General features: G+C 49.8%; 1 protein-coding gene across 4 annotated transcripts in view; it reads right to left on the reverse strand.

The window, feature by feature from the left end:
• Positions 1 to 21047, reverse strand: part of SH3BP4 (SH3 domain binding protein 4) — a 39357-nt gene that overhangs the window by 9019 nt on the left and 9291 nt on the right. For 2 of the 4 annotated variants that reach the window (XM_074872493.1, XM_074872494.1), the window contains exons 2-5: positions 11226 to 11384; positions 10113 to 10193; positions 6095 to 6304; positions 1322 to 3684 (exon numbers count right to left, since the gene is read on the reverse strand). In XM_074872493.1, coding sequence (XP_074728594.1) covers positions 1322 to 3684; positions 6095 to 6212 — 2481 coding nt within the window. In that variant the 5' untranslated portion in view covers positions 6213 to 6304; positions 10113 to 10193; positions 11226 to 11384. The remainder of the gene's footprint in view (positions 1 to 1321; positions 3685 to 6094; positions 6305 to 10112; positions 10194 to 11225; positions 11385 to 21047) is intronic. The other 2 variants (XM_074872492.1, XM_074872495.1) reach the window with 2 other exon arrangements.

Here is a 21047-nt window from a genome sequence, read left to right on the forward strand (position 1 = left end):
GGCACGACCTGGCACCTGAAAGTCAAAGCTAGAACACTGCCCCACAGGCCACAAAGTGGTACCCAGGCACTGGGAACTCGCTGGACAATATTTCCATGAGTAACAAAGGGCTCCATACTCTTTGTAACACCTTACACCTCATACTCGATCCTCAAATTTCCCCCTTCTTATTAAAGGGAGTTTGGGAAATGAAATACTTCATTTGGCTTCAGTCCTCTTTACCCAGGCTGCCTACTCGTAATGTCATTTTGCATGCTGCTGCCTGCGCCCATCATCGCCAAGCGGAGCTGTCGCTATTCCTTAATTCAATTGGCATTTTAAACCACATGATTTGCTGTAACTCGGTTATCCTGCTTCTGTGGGAGAGCCTGTTAAGAGGCGAGAGCTGCAAATCTCTTCCAGACATTTAGTCCTGTGTTTTCTTTGGCTCACCTCCTGTGAAATGCCAGAAACGATCACGAAGATGATTCCTCATAAGAGACTTCCTAACAGCATCCTAGAAAAACTCACAGGCAGCACTTCCTCAAGTGCCTTTCAGGACAGAAGCAAGCCGTGCATTTCAATTTGCAAACACGGTCCGCAGTTGGATGTAAAGCGACCCAGCTCAGAGGTGCCCTTGTTTTTGCTGCCATTCAAAGAGAGATGGGGCAGACACAACCTGACATTATTATAGGGGAATTTGAGGTTGTTTCATGAAGGCATAGCATCCTTCTTCACAGCAGCTGCAAAACCCCTCTCCAGCGTGCTTTGACATCACTGATGTAAAAGTACATGACCTGAAAAGTGGCTCGCCTGCCCCGCTCCATATAGGAATGAAAAGCTTTTGTGTTTCTTGCCTTTTTTCCAGTTTTACATCAGTATTGACTTCAACAATGTATGCTTTGACACTAGGGTTGAGAAGACCAGCAGCTCTCGGCGAACTCCTCAAAGCATGCATCATGGAAAGCTGAAACTTAAATACCCAGCAGCAGGGACCCATCGAGTGCTACGAAAACACTGGACCAAAATCACCTTGATCTTGAGAGGCTTCAGATTAGCTACCTTCCAAAGCAAGCTGCTGGCGGCCCTCACACAACATGGAACTGTGGTATTTCACCCAGTGTCCCTCATTTATGGCCATGATCCCATTAAACCAGGAGCCCACCAACACGTACAACCGCAGGGCTGAACTTCCTCCTGGCTGTGCTGAGCAGCCTGCAGAAGACCTTAAAGACGAACTTCATTTTCTACCGACTGAATTAGGAAACTTCCACCTCCCATTCACCCTACTCACTCTGCACGGCAGGGAATTAAGACCCCCCTCGTCAGACCTCAGACTCACCGTCATCAGCTCCTTCTGGAAAGACTTCCTCTCCTTGTTCTCAGTGTTGTTACAGTCTTCCTTCAGCTTTTCCAAGACAGAGGCCACTCGCTCCGGCTCACTGTCCAACTCCGCTCGGCAGAAGAACGTGAGCGGAAGGTTCAAGTACCCCAGCGCATCAGCAAAGGACCGCCAGCTGCTGAGGTTCTCCATGAGCAGAGTCCTCACAGAGGCATAGATGTAGGTCAGGAACTTGCAGGGTCTCAGGATCTGCTCGAGCAACAGGCTGGTGGTGAGATCTGGCCCAGAGAAGTAGCTGGGCTTGACCTTCCCAACCACCAGCACATTTTTGGTGTGCACAAGGCCTATTTTTCCCTGGTAGTAGCCAATATACCACTCCTTGGTCCACAGCTGTCCTTTTAACCTGATCTTCTCCTCACTGAGGAGGGCTATGACATCTCCTTTCTTGTACTCCAGCAAATAGTGGTTCTTGCTTTGCCTCACCACTGTCTTCAGCAGCTTGCCATACTTCAAGCTCAACACTGGCCGGTCCTGAAAAACTGGATACTTGGCGGTGGCAGCCAGAGGTGAAAGGATGATCTTTCCAACCTCGTTCTTCTTGAGGAACCGCCTCTGCCCCATTGGTTTGATGGCACTTTTTGGAGGTGGCTGCGGCGTCTGGACACAGAATTGGGTCAAAATGGCATCCTTGTCATCCTTGACCTGTATCCTTAGCGTGAAGTCTGAGAGCTCGTTGGGGTCGTGGGATGCAATGGGGAAGATAAGGCGGCTGACCTTGCCCAGCTTCATCTGGAAGCCCCGCACAATTTTGGCTTGCTCACTAGCTTTCACCTCGTAGTTAGTCATGTTGGAGAACATGCAGAGCTTGAGGTCTTGAGGACGGGACAGAGCAAACTGATGCTTTCCCCAGAGCTGGAGGGCGACAGGAGCCGGGCTGTGGGACTGTCTTGTGACCTCGTTCACCAGGAGAGTCTTGGGTGCACATTCGTGCCCAAACATGGCCACAACAGTTTTAAAGGAAGGGTGAATGTGTTTTGGGCCGTAGACGCCAACCGTGATCTTCTTGCTGATGTAATCCCAAACGGTGTAAGGGTAGAGGATGTTCTGCCCCTGGGCTACGGCCGCGATGTACATGCAAGGCTCCAGGTTCTCCAGCTGCACCTGGATCGTGTCCCCATATGAATAGCTCAGCTGCATCGGCACGTACGGCCCCTCTTTCATGTCGCTCCGCAGGCACTGCAGCCCTACCAAACTCTTGCTCATGACGTCATTCTTGATCTCTGCTGACACTTTCATCTCCAGAATGATGAAGGTTTTCACCTCCATGTTGCTGAGTTTGATCTGCAGCACTGGGCTGATGGTGCTGCACTTGTCACTGTTCAGCTCCAGTGGTGGATCCAGCATCGCTTTCATGGAGATCTGCTGTGTTTCTCCAGGGCACACGTGACCCTCTGGCACGTGGATGCTGATGTTGGTGTCTGGAAGCTGAACGGCCCCACCAGAGCTATCCAGCTTGCAGACAATGTTGGTCTCCACTGGTTGTGTCTGACCCCAGCCAGGATTTTGACCAAGCAAATCCAAGTCATGGCAAGACCGAGCCAGCTTCCTGTGGTTCAGCCATGCTGTTCTAAAATCTTCCCGGCTCTGGAACTGCTCAGGGGTGGGAGACTTCAAACCACTGAAGAAACCCGATGATGCTGGAGCATCTGACTTGGCCTGAAGAACGGACAGTTCGGACAAACTGTAGGAGCGTTTACTTCTGAAGAAGGGGTTGTCCCTTTTCACAGGCTGTTCCAGATCCAGCCTGTTTGTGGATGGAAACTCATCAAAAATGTTACCCAAGCTGCTATTAGTGGCCGAACTGGAAACCGCTGAAGCAGGAGCCGCTGTGTCAAAGAGCAGCAAGTCAACGGCGATGTTAGAGTTGGACTCTTTGTCCGAGCTGGGCGCTGTTTGCAAATTCCCATTCAGAAATGGGTTTGTCTGGACTCCATTCAAGAACGGGTTGTTATTGTAGGTTTTTGCAGAGTTCCTTTTCGCGTCAGTCCATTCTCCCAGCAGGTCTAACTCCTTGACCCCCTCGTCAGGGCTCTCCAGTAGATTGTCTATCATCCCGCTGTCCGTTAAGGAAGAGTTGCGGTAGTTCACAGGCTGGACGTAGGAGGAAGGGATGTAACCCATTTCCGTGGTGTTGTGAGCGTACCACCACTCACCTCCTGACGTGTCTAAGACATAAAGGTGGTCCCCCTTAGAGAACTTCAAAGTGGTGAAATTAGTCGGACAGTAATCTTTGATTGCTATTACTTCCTTCGCATTTCCAAAGGACGTGGGATTGTCAACCAGCAAGGCACTAGGAGAAGGCACTGCAAAGCCAAGAAGAAAACAGCACTGTAAGCAATCCACAAGAGAGACACAACTTACCTACAATCATTTATTTCAGGTCAACAAACGGAGCTACTTTAAGCTGCGAAGTAAGGTAGCTTTATAACCTCTCAAACGTGCAGGTATTTCCTCCCACTTCGCCCTAAAAGTTTTAAACAAATCTTCTCCCTCTGCTACTTCTGATACGTTCACCTTGCTCTTCCCCAGAGGGTTTGTGATCTAAAGGGATGGGCATTGACACAGCTGGGAAGAGCAGCAGGAGCAGAGACAGGAGCAGCAGTAGCTTGTTATCCTCCTGATGCAGTCAAGTGCCTTAGCAACAAGCCTCCCCTTGATGTAGGGCCCCATACAGCTGCTCCTGTACGAGGCACCAGCATCCCACAGCCTTGCTAATCCCCCTGATGAGTGATGCACAAGAAGACGTGTTGGAGGGAGTTTTAAGGGAGTGGGAGTCGCTTCTTATCAGCTGTCCTTTTCACCTGGGGTGTTGGGAGCTAAGCTCCTATGGGCACATGCTAGAGTGGCAGGCACCCCCTGAAGTGTTCACAGTTAAGATAACAGAAGTTAATTATGGGGGGTTCTCAACAATTGCTGCAAGGGAATTATCCTACCAGTTTGCTCAGCGGTATCTCAAGGTCTTTGGCCACTGGCTCTTTAGCACGGTCGTTGCACTTTCCATGCAAATAGTTATCTGCCTGCTGCTGGCAAATGCCTTCCCTTCAAAGAGATTGTATGATAACCCAAGGTAACATAAACCCAAGATAATATTCAGCACAGGCTAAAAGTGCTCTCACTCTGCCACAACCCCTCTCCTGCACATGTGAAACATGTTTCAGTGTAAGAAACAACTAAGGGCACATCATACACCTACTTTTTCACATCACACCAGCCAAAAAACCCAGCAGCTCGCTCCTTTTACATAGCACCTGTATTTCAAAGCTCCTCAACAAAAACTAACTCCATTCCTGAAGAAGCTTGTGTAGTTTGAACCCTCAGAAAGAAGCACAGCATCGCCCTCCTGCAGTGCTGCCGCGGTCCTAGCAGCATCTTCAATCTCCCTTTCAGCGGTGCCAGCTGAAAGTCATTTTGCCAAGGGGATCCCAATTACAAGAAAAACAGCTGGGTCAAGCGCGCAGATACTCACACTGTCACCATACTTATTGGTTTTGCTCTCACTTTTAGGACCTATTTCTGTAAAAAGCACTATAAACAAGCTGCAGGTGATGTTACATCAACATTCAAATATGTGTTATCTCGCTTGACAGACATATGAAAACAAGGAGAGCTGGATTTTTACCAACAGGGAACTGCAAGAGAACTGGAACAACACCTGCTTCAGGAGGCTCATGAACTCTCTGGAGGGAAGAGGGGAATTTAAGAAACACAGGAAGCCCCTAAAATCCCAGAGACAAAGGGATGGCAGATCAGATTACGCATGCCTGTGGTCACTAGCTGCAGGCTGGCAGCACTTCTCAGACACAGAAACTACAAGGCAAGGGAAGACACAGATGAGTGAAGGAAAAGTCTTTAAAAATATGCTGGGGATCAAATATTAAGAAGTTTGTACACGTCCTAAACAACTCATCGTTAATCCACTTCCTCCACCACCAGGTAGGCAAAGCCATGAGGACATTTATTCAGCATAAAACTATTATATAAAGTCTGTACTGAAACTATTTTGCTGCCCTGGTAGGAAGCCACCGTTAACCACAGCACTACAGCCAGAGCTGTCTGCAGGACGGGGCATTTTTGGTCTCCCCATCCCTTTGGATCAGATGGGGTGTCCTCCCCAAGCTGTGCACGGAGCTGGCACAGTGGCAGGGTTAACAGGGATGTGCTGGTACCAGCAAACCCCTTGGAGAATATGAGTAATTCCTATTTTTGAATTAAAAACAACCTAATTTGCAGAGAGAGAGTGTTTGATGTTCGGGTCTCTTCTTGCTAGGCCTGCAAAAGCAATTGCTTTTGTGCGTGTTTATTTTTAAAGGCCCTTGGCACATGCTAACTTCCACCTAGAGTTATTTCTTGGGATCCATTTCTGCCAGGGGAACAGTAGTTCCCCTCTCACCTGAACACAGCTTTTATGCTGGGTAAGGTAAATACAGCTAAAGAAAAAGCAATAAAAGGAAGAAAAAGGATTATTCAAACAACCTGCAAGCTCCCAGCTCTGGGGAAGGGGAAAACAAACCCTTGCAAATCACCCTGTTGCTGTCACCTCTTGGCTGCTGCCTCTCCTGGTGTCAGGTCCACACCCATCAGCGCTTGCTGCTCTTCCCCATCGGCTGCTGTCTGCTAATTACTAACCAACCCCTCCTCCTGCACCCCAGGGGTGAGAAGATGCACCTAACCGAGGAGGGGGGCACCGTCCCAACCCACCCCGTGCCCCCGCACCTTTGACGTCGCAGAGGCTGGTCTCGGCGAAGCCCTCGCCGAGGTCGATGAGGGTCCCCTCCGACTTGCACCGCGGCAGGCCGCCCGAGTTGGCCGCCCGGATCCTCTGTGCTGCCATCTCCGGCCCAGCCGACCCCCGTGGTCCCAGGGAGCGCTAGGTGGCCATGGCCCCTCCGCGAGCAAAGCTGGCTATGGGGACCCCAGCATCACCTGGGAGAAAGAAACAAACCCCAGCACGTTAGCAAAGGCTTCAGGTCCCACCACGCCACCCATGCGCCGCCGCCGTTCTCCGCAGGCACACGCTGTGGTGCCGATACAGGAGCACATCCTCATGTTTTCCTTAAAGCATCATGAAAGATAACTAGGGTGCTCCTAGTAAGCACAGCACTGCCTACAAATCACCGAGGGCTTTGGATAGCGAGGACAATGCTACGTCTGGCCCCAACTGGGTACAAAGCAGCCCACTTGCCTTTAAGAGTTATTTAGGGATATGTTGCTCTCAGGCTCATCCATTGGTCCTTCTCCCCATTTCATGAGAGCTTTCAGGGTGTTTGCACATTTCTGTAATACATATTTATAAAACCATCAAGCACGCAGATGCTGTTGGAGCCCAGGGCAGTGGTTAGTGAGCGTGGAGGGCTCACAGGACTGGGCTTTTTGGGTGTTCAACCCGGTCATCACTCTCTCCCCCTGCAGCACCACAATCTCCTGAGATAGGGACTGGCTCTTCCCGCTTGCTCCTTGCATCCCTCCCCTCGCCCAGCCAATCAGGCAAGGACCAAGCACAGAAACATCCCTTCTTCCACCAACTGCCCTGCTTCACTTGAGCAAAAATAAAAATAAAGAGTTTTTTCTTTTTTTTTTTTTTCCCCAGAAATGTTTGCAGAAACACTTCCAGAAACCTTGTGGAAGAGCAGCTGCATCAGGATACCAGAGCTGAGAGGAAAATTAACCCAATTTCCCACTGCCCACAGAATATATCGGCACTTCAACCAACGTAGCGGCTGATGCAACCTCTGGTAAGACTGCTTCTGGTGTCACCCATGTCCTCTAGAGCCTGGAGGGTGGCCAGAAAGGCCAGGAGCATGTGGGTGAGCAGGTAAGCCTGGTGCCTCTCCGCTAGCTGAAGGCAAGGCTGGAGCACAGAGCCAGGTTTGCACCAGGGAGCAGGTACGTGGTCCGACGTACCTGACATCCTGGTAAATCCTGCCATCCAGCATCCCTACAGACATCCCTACATCCTGCTCCCTGCAAACCTGCCATGAAACTCCAGCCTGGCTGCAAAGCACCAACAGCTCCTAAAAATAAAGCCCTGGGCAATTAAAAGTTATATCCGAATCCCCTGCTTTAGTCTCGTGCCCAAAGGGCTTTTCATCCGCTCCTAACACTGTTTTTCCTTTCTCCCCCTCTCATGCCATTTATTTTTTTTTTGCTCCCTCTGCTTGAAAAATCAGATCAAGCAGAAAATAACCCCCAAACCCAAATTCCTCACGTGGGAATACGGAGCTGATGAAAACATGAAGACAAGCGCCGAATGCTTTTGCTGCAGCTGGCTGTTATTAAATCAGCGGGTGTCTCTCCAATGGGCACAGCAAGCCCTGAAGGATTCGGTGCCCTTTTCTGGAATGCAGTAAGAGGAAATTTGCAGGGGAGAGCCTGAGCAGGAGATACTCCAGCCTGCTTGAAATGCTTCCCAAGCCATCCCCTGGGCCGGTATGCTGGGAATGCAGTTAGCTGGAAGGGATGCACCAGGCTCCAGCCAGAAAAGGGAAAGGAGAACTTGTGTGCAAACACATTTCCCTTTGAGAAGAGCATTGTTTTGGGTTCTGCTGGGAGCACTCCAAGGGGAGAGGGCTTGGCAGGCATTAAATACAGAGAAACCAGGCTTTGAGTCAAGACTGTCCTTATCAGAGCCGGGCCAGGTAAAACAGGGTACTTGGAGCTGCCGTCAGCAGCAAGAAAAAGCAATAAGCAGTCAGTTTGAAAGAAGGAAGGGAGGAAAGATGCTCTCGTTAGCTAGTCTGGTTCCCCACCCATCCAGCTCACCCCTTTGCAAAGCACCACCATGATGTGTTGTTTCTCATTAATGCGAGGCGCTGTTTGGGATTGCACGTTTTCCAGCAAAGACCCTAAACACTTACTGCCTCCCCCTAAAGAGACCCTGCAGACACTAGGTAGGCTCTCGTAGGGTTTTCTTCCTCCCTAGCTGGAGGGTTCAAGCTCTCCCCAGCTACACAGGCAAAAAATCCAGCACGAGGTACACAGTGTTGTCATCACAGAAATAGCTCAAGCGGCAAAGTTTTCACCAATTCTAGCAATTCTTGCACACAATCCTGCTGAAAAACAAAACCACTTTGACAGCCCAAAGGTCACCCTTGCTTGGCGAGCACTGCACAAAGCAAGAAAGAAACCAGGGACAGGTAGGTGATTTCTCCCATGAATCAAAGTGCAAGCCATGAATATATTTTTAAACACCTGCCTGGTAGTCCAGTGCCAAATAAATTTTTATACGAATCATTACAGCCGTGCACTGACAACTCTCACCAACGTATCCACACGCCTCACAGTGCCTGGCATTTGCAGGGATGCTCCCCCATACTCAATTTATGTAACTATATGGGAAGCTTTATGCTAAAGGTCTGGACAGATGTGACTGTGTGGAAAAAGATGGAAAAATCCCCCCTACATACACCCTATAGTCTCAAAAGGCAGCAAGAACGTACATCAAAACGAGCGATTATAAAAAGGTATTTCCTCTCCTGAAAGCAGCATCTTGCCTACGTCTCAGTGCATCCTGGATGCAGTAACGCTCTCACACACAGGAAGGGATGTGGGTGCATGCCCCCCATGGCTGGACGTGGGGTGGGAGTCATGTTTTGGAGCTGACAGTCCCAGGGGACAGACCCGAGATGTTTCTGAATGCAGAGGCAGGACAGATAACCAGCAAGCCTTCAAACTCAGTCTATGTGAGAATAAAAGGGGACAGTCAGGAGTAGGGTGGTGGGAAACAAGGGTGGACCGGGCAATATTTGTTTAGAAATCACTTCTGCAGCCACGGCTGAGACAATGGTCTGCAAACTCCTCTGAAAGCACTTTAAATATAGACTAGGATTAAATATAGACTAGGAAAAACCCAGCCCCATGTGTTTACCCAAAGCCATAAACAGTATCTGAAATGAATGGCGGGGTGGGGGGGAGGGAAGGAAACCGGTGAACAACCAGAGCTCGCCCCACACGCGCGAGGCAGGCGACAGCATCTCGTCATGCAACCAGCTCAAAGGCACCCGCACCCACTTTTCACACCATTTTTTTTTTCCTCCCACGAGGGAAAGGCAATGCTGCAGGGTAAAAATCCAACCGTGCAAGCCAGGAGGACCTGCTGCGTGCTTCCCCTACCCTGATGACTCCAACAGGCAGCTCTGCAGGCAGCATGAAGGCAGCAGCTGCCCGAGTCAGGGCTCCATGATGGCTACACCCCGTGGTACCAGCCACATCACTATTCTTTCCAAAATCCTAAATAGGCTTTGCTGAGGGTTGGGCAAAGCTTTAGGGAAGCCCCAAAAAGCACATTCCCGTGGCTGCTGGCTGGCACCCCATGAGTCCTCACTGGCTTCCTGGGGCGCAGAAGCAGCAGGGATGGTGCAGCCCTCGGACCAGCACGGTGGGGGGCTGCAGGGCTTCTGTCCGGACACCCCTGGCTCCGGGCACCCCTGTCACCTCCCCTCCCCATCTGCTGGGCTTCTGCTCTCCAGGGACATCACGAGACACCCATCCTGTGAGTCACTGGTCAGGGGAACAGCAGAGCTGTCTTCCGCAGGGACTTGCAGAGCACGGATTTAACATTGCATTAGCTGGGGCTATGAGTAAGGTTTTGGGGGAGGGACAGATGGGACATGCAGACAGATCTAGCCGTGCGCCTCTCTGCAGAGAAGCTGGCTACTTCTCAAGGTGTAGAAACGCTGTTGTGAGCAAGCTGGGCAGTAGCGAGGATTTCCAGGGGCTTGAATCAGTGCTCTACCTGCTCCTGGATCTCCTCTCCACCAGACACGGAGCAGCAGCAGGTTTAGGGAGGGTCTAGGGCTGGTGATGGTGTTAGCACCTATTAAAAAAAACACTCATTAAAACCTATTTAAAAAAAAAACCCCAAAGGTCTTTTTCCCGCAGCGTCTGAGCACACAGCATTCAGCTTTCTAACGGCAGCATTTCCCAATGTGCAGTGGCACAGAAAAGGTCAAAAATAACTTCTGCAAACTGTCTGGTATGGCTTAGCCCAGAAACCCAACCGCAGGCTTTCCCCTCCTGGCCCTGCAGACCCAGGGGAGCCCCCCAAGACCTCCCAGCACAGGCTGATGGTGGCACTGCGGGGCTGGCAGCATAGCCTCATCCTCCCCAGTGCTCCCAGCTCCATCCATCATGCCAAGCTGGTCCTGATGGGATTAAGGTATGGACCTACCTCTGTCCAGACACCGAGCTATAAATCAAAGACATAGCACGTGCATCCAGCCATGCTGAAGGGGGTTAGCAGAGAAAAGCAATCCCAGGAAAAATACTGGCAGCATTAAGGCCCATGTCTGTGAGCAAAGAAATGCAATAAAAGCACGGGAACACCTAAAAGAGCAAACCCTGAGGGCAGGAAGCAGGATCTGCTGCTGGCCAAGGCGGGTCTTCTCCAACAAGCACTGACTGCAACCTTGTGTAGCGGGGAGAGGATCCCTCAAAAGCCTCAATGATGGAAAACCCCTGAGTGCCAAGAATTTGGGCTGATAAGACCCGGCAGGGCTGGTAGGGCTGGGCCATACCAAGCACCATCGGGGCTGGAGATGGAGCCAGGTCCTACCCCGTGCAGGGCAGTCCATGGTACCTGCCACCAGCAAAGGGAGGACCGATGCATGTCCCTGGCCATCCCACACCTCCCAGCCCTCCCTGGAGCTCAGCCAAGCCAGGGAGTGAAGGGTCCATCCCACCGTGACATGCACGTGTCCATGGGAAGCATCAAGAACAGGAGCCACCATGACACAAGACAGGTCAACCTTGCAACAACTACCATACCCGCACGCCTGTTCTCCCTAGGTAACGCATAAAAAGCCCCTCAAGCCCCACGGTACGAGTTCAGGGGAAATCTTCCACCTACCCTTGGCCACAAACTGAAGGTGGGAAGAGAAGAAAGAGCTGCTCATCAATCACTCATCATCCTCTTCCCACGCCAAAGCCAAGACCAACTGCAGGCACTTGTTGCTAATGGCTTTTAATTTGCCTTTTCCTTCTCCAAAGTCAAGCTCCTCTGGCTCTCCTACAAAAACAGAAGTGTTTTTGGAGGTTTCTTTTAAAAACAGTCAGCTTTGCTTAAATTACAAGTGAATTGCACTTTTTGTAGCTACAAATTCATTTCCCAGAGCCACAGTGCTACCCACAGAGCGCATTCATCCTACACAATGAATTTACTCAAAATGTTGCTTTTATCACAGTCACAAAACCTTAAGTAACTCAATACCACGGAAGCAGCCGCAGAAGAGACTCCTCCTGGAAACCCAGAGGACCTGCACAGGGGACACCCCAGCCCTGAAGGAGCTGATGACTGCCTGCTCAGGGGTTGCTAGAAGATGTGCCTGGGAACACCAACACAAACCAGATTCTGTCACTGCAATGTGCAATGGCCTCCAAGAGAGACCATTTGGGGCCCTTTTTTTTTGCTAAAATTGCCAAATTTTAGCAAAAAATCTAATTTAGGAACTTGGATTTGCCCTGAAGATTCTTCACCTTCAAGAGCTTCCTCCTGATTACTCTACAACACAACCTTGACCATTGGGCTTAAGTTGCTCAACACACTTCCATCCAGGAGAAAATGATCTGATCGTCTAGAGATTTGTCTTGCTTCTTCCATGCTTGTATTAACAGATCCTCCAGTGCATACCAGGTGAACAACACAGCATCCTCTGAATCGGTAACAGCAGCACTAGGCCCTCTGCAGCCTCCTGAGAAGTCTGGGACAGCTTTTGAAACTGCTGGTGGCCTCTTGCCACCCATGCTGGCACAGTGGACAGGTTGGATGCTCTTGCAGCTCATCTCTGAGGTCAGTCCCTGAAGGATGGATTTGTGGCTGACTCCCCACTTCCACAAGTGGCCATGTAGCGTATCCATCACTTGCTGCAAGCAAACGTGAGGGTGGTATGGCCCAAGGTTCTCTCAAGGAACATGCAGCGCTGGGAAAGACCACCTTGACTGTGGTGTATCCCCATCACTTACATCCACCAAATGACCTCCTGCAATCATTGCAGGACACCATGGACCTGCAGTACAATGAGCTATCTTGTGGCCATGGAATGCCTCCAAGGGTCTCCAAACATTTGGTGGTAGCTGCGTGCCAGCAGGGAATGATGGGTTTTCATTAAGAGGGAGAATGGGATGATTCCTCCTCCCTCTTCTCTGTCCTGGAGACAAAGCATCTCAGCTCCCCATGATCCTGACCTCTTCAGTAAGGGAGTTTGAGCCTTGTTGGTGAAGATGGGTGGGGAAGAGCTGGCTGCTATTGTTTTTTTCCCTTGAAAAGCCTGGGCCAGGCATTTTGCATGTTCCATGCCAGCAGTGCTGCATACCCTAGTGATTCCTGACCTTGTCACCTTCCTCTTATCTCCTCCTCCTCCTACTTTGTTACTTATGTTTGCAAAGCCGATGCTTTCATCTTCAAAAAAACCCCAACAAACCCAACCAAAGGTAAACCACCCCTTAAGACAACACAAAACACAAACTCTTTGTACCAGAAAGAACACGTTAGCATGAGCTCATGTACGTCCCCAACAGAAGTTGTGTCATTTTTGTACCTTTTCTAACAAAAGGAAAGGGACTTGAAGAAATATCGGGACCTCCCACCCCTCTCATTTCCCAGGGGTTTGCTTTAGACCTGATCTCCACCGTGCGTGGCCAGTGGCAGGGATGCTCGCAGGCAGCATCCCTGCTTGGGCATGGTAACGGCAGCAGAGCCGGCTGGAGAGCACAGCCCTGTGCTACGCCATCCCCTCCAGCCCCTGCCAAGCCCTATGGAAAAGTCCTGCCCGCAAGCTTAAGCTTGGCTCAGCTCCCGCTGGCTGAGCCTGCTGCCAGGCGAGGGCAAGCCAAACACGGCAGGTTTGATGGGGCAGAGGTAGAAGGGATAAAAAAGAAAAAAAAAAAAGTAATTACAGCTAAATGTGTGTTGCCAGTGTCTGCTGGCACCTGGGGTCCACTACAGCCTCGCAGATGGGGATGTCACCCTTCGTGAGTGAAGCAGGAAGGATGGGAAAGTTTCCTTTTATAGCAACGACTTTGGAGCACGAGTCCTATTGGATATCCATCTCCAGCGCTGACTTTCAAGGGGCTCTATAAATATAGGTTAGGTATCTTTGGTGGGGGCAGGAAGAGGGGAAGAGCATTTTCCCTGCAGGACCTCCTGCTGCTGCCAAGCACAGGCTCCAGCCCAGCACCCACCCACTGATTTTGGTCACCCGTGTGCTATACAATCAGCCACCGAGTCAGGAGAAAACACTGCAGAAGCCAGCAAGACTGGGTTGGGCACGACCTGAGGGGTGCTCGTGGTAAGGAAAGCTGGATGTCTTGGCATCAAGCAGAGAGCAGCATAGATATGCTGACTGCCAAGGCACAGGAGGTTCCCAGGGATGCAGGTACCACCCTCAAGCATCCACAGCAACATCAAAGCCCTCCTCAAAATCACTAAAAACAGTGCCAATGTGGCAAAGGTTTAAAAAGCCTGCAAGCGTAGGAAGGTGCTGGCAGTGCTGTATACGGCAGGAACCCTCATGAGGTTTATAGAGCCATAAAAAGGGAGCTCCCCGGCTGATAGCCCAGGTCTTACTACCTGACAGCAATGCTTCCCAGCAATAAAACCATTACACGCACGTGAATCCTGATAATATAGCAGGGAAGTAAATAAAGTTGCACTTGCTTCCATGGTTTCAAGGCTTCCACGAGCTGCAAAATCAGTCACCCCCTCTGGCATCCCCAACAAAACAAGGCAGAGGGATGTCTCCAGTGGCACAGCCCTTGGTGCAGCTGATGCTGCTGAAACCCCGGCACAGAGACCGGGGTACCTCCTGGCACACCCTAAGAACTGACTTATCCATGCCACAAAACTAGTGGCGGAAAAAAAAAAAAAGTGTATGCCCATACACTTGCTTCATGGTGAAGCAACGCGACTAAAGGAGAAGACCTCAACAGAGACACTCTGCCCATTTTGCAACCTCAGCTGCTCCTCCCTCCCAGAGGAGGGCTTGGTCAGTCTTTCCTTGAACCCACGTACACTTTTTACCTCCATGATGTCCTTCAGCAAGGAACTCCATGGGTCTGCTGCCTGGGCAATGGAGAACCCACCGCCCTCAGGAACAGGCTCTCACAAGCTCCATCTGATGTCCACTAGTCCTCATATCAGAAGAGGCAGAGTCTGTTCCTGATCAACTCTCTCCCTACTGTCCTTCTTCCAAGAGCAAAACCACTTCCTAATTCAGGTGGGGCAGTCCCAAAGGTGTTCTGTTTTTTTTAACAGGGAGCTGCAGATGAACTCTCCTCTGTCAGGGCAAGGAGTTTGTTCCAGCCAAGTCCCCATGCGGACCAATAAAAACATGAAAACCCAAAATCATATCCAGTGCTGAACTCCCAGGGGTTAAACATAAAAGTCAGAACCTCAAGTATAACACCTTTGGAGGGAAGGGGAGCTCAGGAGAGCACCTTCTTCTTCCAAGCCCTTCACGAGCCCAAGAGCTCCGCCAAAGACCAAAGCAAGACTGCTCCTGAGGGGTGCTTAGGGCCAAAAGCGAGGACCAAGCACCTTTCAAACCAGAGGAACTCAGATTTGAGCTGGGTCAGGCAAAAGCACAAGCTCACACAGGCAATTGGTAGCCGAGGAGAAACGAAACCCATATTTCCAGAGCCACAATCCAGCTGCTGGCCAGAGAGACCACACTTTTAAAGAAGAAATGGTCTTATCTGACAACAGACATCCTGCCCATGGCTCACAGTCATTATCCTCTGCGTTGGAAGAGGAGGAAAATATCTTCTTTTCTTTTTCAAGCACTGCAGACTAATTGGCAGGTTAATCTAAGGGCACATCTTCACCCTGGCATAGATGTCTGCACGAGTCACTCTGGAGAGGGGGTGCTGGACAAAGCTCTCTGGCTGTTGCTGGCACCCCCTCTGCCCACTGGTGGTATGCTCTTGGCTGATGGTGGAACAGTGTGAACGCTGTGCTGTGGCCCCACCTAGGATCATCACCAGGAAAAAGCATACACACTGGTCCCTATGTGATGCTGTGGTGGAAGAGATGCCATGGTCACCCATGGGATCTCGGGTCAACATCCACAAGGGCCAAGCACAGAAAACAAAAGGAGGGGAAATGGTTTCCTGCCTCCCCTGGTGCTGCAAGAACCATGTTAACAACTGGTGCACTTGAGGGGGACCACCCAAACCCCTTTTCAAGATACCAAATTAACCTGAGCAATGAGAACTTGAAGCACAATGAAAGGCTTTCATTGAAAAAATGTTGGAACAACTATCATGCCACCCTCAGGGCCACAGTGTCTCCTTACTTAGATAATTTGGATGCTAATTTGGACTTCAAGAGCTGTCAAAAGCCGAAGCAACTGAGTCCCTGAAAAGCTGTGCTTTCCCCAAGTGGAGATGATGACAGAGCTTTAACTGCATCAACACTTCAGAGCCCTGTCTCCATCACCCTTCACTAATTTCATCTTTGTTTGATGGAAAGAAGTAGCTGTTCTCAGCTGAACTGCTGGTGCAATGCGCAGAGCCACGTGCTCTCCTTGTTCCCAGATGCAATGTTGGGAAACCAGTCCCACCAGCGTGACCAGAGGAGGGCAGGCACTCTCACTCATGCTCCAGGCTGGGGAGGCTGGCACCCTAACTGATGCAGTGACACACAGAGAGGACAACAAAAAGCTTCAGAGATGAGCTAGTTCCAGAACACCTGTAGACCAACACATAGTCAACTCCACGCAGCTCTCCTTGCCCAAGTACTGCACCAAGCCGTATCTTCTGCACACTGACCACCTCCTTGCACCAAAACCAGAATCACAGAATCATCGAGGTTGGAAAAGACCTTGAAGCTCCTCCAGTCCAACCATGAACCTCACACTGACCGTTCCCAACTCCACCAGATCCCGCAGCGCTGGGTCAACCCGACTCTTCAACCCCTCCAGGGATGGGGACTCCCCCCCTGCCCTGGGCAGCCCATTCCAACGCCCAACAACCCCTTCTGCAAAGAAATACTTCCTAAGAGCCAGTCTGACCCTGCCCTGGCGCAGCTTGAGGCCATTCCCTCTTGTCCTGGTGCTTGTTCCTTGGCTCAAGAGACTCCTCCCCCCTCTCTGCACCCTCCTTTCAGGGAGTTGTAGAGGGCCATGAGGTCTCCCCTCAGTCTCCTCTTCTCCGGACTAAACCCCCCCAGTTCCCTCAGCCGCTCCCCATCAGACCTGTGCTCAACCTCAAAGCGCTGAAACATGGGTCCTGCCTGGTCTTCTGGACTTACCTGACCTGCTCATTTAAAAAGAGAGGGCTGCGTTCAAGACGCAGATACCGCAGGCAGCATGGGCATGCAGCAGCTACCCATGGGTCACCCAAAAGGTGACTTTATAAGCAGGTAGCCAGGACACGGCTGCAGGCCCCACAGGTCAGCTGGACTTGCTCCCGACCTCAGTCAGGAGGTCCATTTTAGGAAAAAAAGGGGTTTTGTTCCCAGCTTGCTGCCTGAGCATGCCCATGGACACTGAGCAGCCACCACCTAATAGCCAGACTCTCTTGCTAATGAATAAAACCTCTCTGGATTATCAAACTGAAGAACTCATTCAAGCGATGAGCTCATGCAAAAGCTTACCCTTGACTTAATGTTCCTACACACCTTGCTGATTAGTCCAGGTACTGATCTGTTGGTGGAGTACATGACACCTTCAGCTACACTGAAAATGCTGACAGGAGCCAAAAACCATCATGAGCCTGAGTTCAGCAGAAACAAATGCAGTCAGCACATTGCAATGAATTTCCTCAAAACTGTTTTTTTTAAACACTTGTCCTTGGTAAACATTTCCAAACCAGATTCCCCATGATACCTGGGTTTAAGCAGTTTAACTGTTTGCTGGAGCTGATGGTCTTCTCATAGGAAACCAACACGCAGGGTTAAGCTGGACTGTGGGTTGCTCATTCCATGGGATGCTACACATTTGATCCAATCCCTGGTCCAGACACCCACGCTGGAAAGAGGGCAAGCTCATCAGGAGCAGCATGATACCTGGAGAGCAAACCCCCAGGTGATGACGCCATTCGTGCAGCAAGTCGACATGAGAACAGATCTCTGCTCCAGCCCAGAGTGTGGATTAGGACTTGCTGCAAAAAGCCACGGTCTTTCGATTTGATCTCACCTGCAAATCCAGCGAGTTGCAGACCCATCCCAGAAAATGTTCCTGCTTCAATTCAGAGCATGCCTTTAACACCAGATTAATTACATCGGCACGAAAGACCACGCAGCTAATTTCAGGTGGTTTTCAGCAGCAAACTCCCTGCCTTCATTTGGATGAGAGCTTGTCCACAGGTGGGAATTGGCTTTCCAGGTGCAGGCACCCACCTCTGCCAGCCAGGAGGGTGTTTTGAGATAAACCAAAACAGAGAAGTGTTTACGCAACACAAGAGCAAACGCCACGCCTGCTTGTTTAATTAGTTACCCCTGAAATTAAAGCCCATCAAACTGCACAGAGGCTTCGTGCAACCTGCAAATTAACTAGAGGGGAACACAACTTTGGGAGTGAGGAATGCCAGATACAATCCAAGCAGTGGCTCCAAGCACTTTCCATAACATCAACAGCGCCACAAAGGGAAAAACCCAAAATAACACCACCCACCCAGTTTGTTGTTTCGGTCTCACCAGGTTAAAAGCTGCTCGATCCCATCATCATGGGTCAGATGACTGATAAGAAACTGATTTCATCATTTTAAGACCCGAGAGTTTATTGGGAAGGTTTATCTGCAAACAAAGCTATGCACTTTGAACTGTTTAGATTTACGTCAGTTAAAAATGCATGAAGCTCTTGTCTGGACACTCTCAAAATTAATGTGGTATGAAATGAGAGCCCAAGTCCATTCTCTGCAGCCTCCAACATGCGCAATGCCAAAGACATGCTGCTTCTCTGTGCTGGGTCAAAATCCTCAACAAAAAATCCTCAACAAAAAATCCTCAACAAAAAATCCTCAACAAAAAGAGGTAATGGCCTCAAGTTGTGCCAGGGAAGGTTTAGACTAGATATTAGGAAATATTTCTTTGCAGAAGGGGTTGTTGGGAGTTGGAATGGGCTGCCCAGGGCAGGGGGGGAGTCCCCATCCCTGGAGGGGTTGAAGAGTCGGGTTGACCCAGCGCTGAGGGATCTGGTGGGGTTGGGAACGGTCAGTGTGAGGTTCATGGTTGGACTGGAGGAGCTTCAAGGGCTTTTCCAACCGAGACGATTCTGGGATTCTGTGAAAAAGGGTGAGCCATTTTGGGGAAAGATGCCCCTCTCTAGCAAGGCGCTTGGGCACAGAAATAGACACATAAAATTTGGCAAAATGTTGCCTTTGCTCAAAATTGCTCTTGTTGCCAGATGAAGCAGGGATGAATCTTGGACAGGGTTTTTGCAGCGTCAGTCAATGGGCAAAATTAAAATGACACCTGAAAGACATCTTAAAGTTAGGGTAGATTTTTCTCCCTGCTTAAAGCAGAGCTTTTGTGGTTGAGTGGAGTTGGTTTCTATAACTTACTGCATTGTACTTCTTGCAAGTGCAAAACACCCTCCCTGGTGTGTGCATCAAACCATGGCGCTGCACCTTCCAAAGAGCATCCCCTAAAAAATGGGCAACTCTAAGCCACCGCAGAGAGAATATTTCCAAAGGGCAAGTTACTCCTTCTATGCTGTCTCCAAGAAGTCAGCCCCAGGCGAGGCTATGAGGAGATGTACCGGCCCTCACTTCCCAAGCCCAAGACATGAGGCCCTGAGCAACCTCCGAGCCTCCCTGATCAAGCCCAAGAACCAGATGCTCCACTCTTTCCTGCTGAGATTTCTAAGGAAACAGACTGCAGTGCCAAATTTTGGATTATTGCAGCTTTAATTAGGGGTGAAGTGTTACCAGCCATGGTATGGGGTTGTCTTAGGCCAACACAGAAGCACCCATATTAGAGGAAGAAAGACAAAGATGTTGCTGACAGCCACGTCATATACAGAAAAAAAGCCCAAAGATTGTCCATTTTCTCTAGAAGAATGCCTCATTTTAGAAAGCAAGGGCTAGAATCAGGTTAAAAAGCCCCATGTATTCAGGGACAGATGCCTTGGCTCAGCTGAATGTTGGCCATGTGCAGCAGAGAACCTGTTCCATTTATTGATTTCTGTGGAAAGCAACTTCAATCCCACCACTAGCTCTGCTTCAAGGCTACTTTGATGACTGTGGTGATGTGTGTATTTTCATTTTGGCTCCATATCTAAAGCATGGGTTGGGATCTACAAGCAGCAGGCTTTTAGCTACAGAATGCAATTCCAGGTACAACCAACATGCCAGGGCACCATCCATGGCCATCTTCACCATCTTGCCTAAACAACACCTCCTTTTCTCAGCGTCTTTCACAGCAACGCCCTGGATTTTCTGCCCTGTAGGATCAAGATCTTCCATATCTCAGTGCCACTTGTGTCCAGAAGCGCAGATCTTGGTGCCAGTGATGGGGCAGTTCTGCAAGGAGAAGCAGAGGAGGCAGCAAGAGCTTTCTAGGGGCTGAGGGATGCTCTCCAGCACAATCAGCTGATGCCCACAGGCAGCCTGCAGGACTCTGCTCTCAAAGGGCCAGGATCAGGCCAGAATTAGACACGCTCTTGATGGGAAAAGAGAGCCTAAATATCAAACCAATGCAGATGGACCTTTTTTTTTTTTTTTAATTAAAACTTGCTTGAAGTGACACATAAAAGAAGTGAAATCCCAGACGCAGCTGACGCACTAGGACAGATTTATATTTAGAAGAACAACTTAAGTACTTGATCAACAGGAAAGAAAGTGAAACCTTTTTGGCACTGTCCAGATGGAGAAAAGAAAACCAAAAGAGAAGCAGCCACTGCCACCCATTATTACTGAGGGCAACATCCACCAGCATTTTAGTCTCCCAACTCTCACTTTTACACTGAATTCAGCTTTTTTCCCATGCACGACCCCAGCAAACAACATTTACAGCTCGCAGAGCCCATGTAAAGACTACCAACCAAAAACACATCATGTGCATTCACAAAGCATCTGGCATTATTATTACTTTTTTTTTTTTTTTAACTTTAGTGCTTACTACTGTCAGCTTAGTTTTCAACAGGACAACTAACAACGTGTTAGTACTTCAGCATAAAACAAATATACTGAGGTGATAAAAAAAGCGCCATTTCCAAGCTCTGCAAACTGAAGTTTAAAGAGAGATAAAGAAGAGCACCCACATAAAATATAATCCTTCAAAATCTGCTGTTTGTTCTGCCGCATTATTCATTTGGGAGCTTTTAGTTCAGAAGTCAGGGACGTGCTTAGCCGGATATCCGATCGTTTGCTGGGCCTCATCCCAAATTTCTCTAACATTACTCACAGTTTTTTTGTGCAGGAAGAGGGATGAGGATTTTACACTTAAAGGCAAAAGGGAGGAAGAAGTGTAGGAATTATAATGGCTAGGCTCAGACCTAGGGTGCAAATGATTCCCACATATCCCATCCACAGAAGGAGAAAGAAATGTGGCCAATGCTCAGACTCCTCTGCCTTTGCACTGCTTGGGGCTAAGGGACGAGCTGGGACCTTCCCAGGCCATTCAGGCAGGACCCCCCAGCGCCAAGCAGAGGATGCTCAGCCCAAAGGAAGATGCTCAGTGTACATCTCAGCAACACCAGCAGCATCACCTCCACCTGCCAATCTCCCCACAGGG

This window comes from Strix uralensis, chromosome 6, assembly GCF_047716275.1.
Source record: "Strix uralensis isolate ZFMK-TIS-50842 chromosome 6, bStrUra1, whole genome shotgun sequence".
Lineage (NCBI taxonomy): Eukaryota > Metazoa > Chordata > Aves > Strigiformes > Strigidae > Strix > Strix uralensis.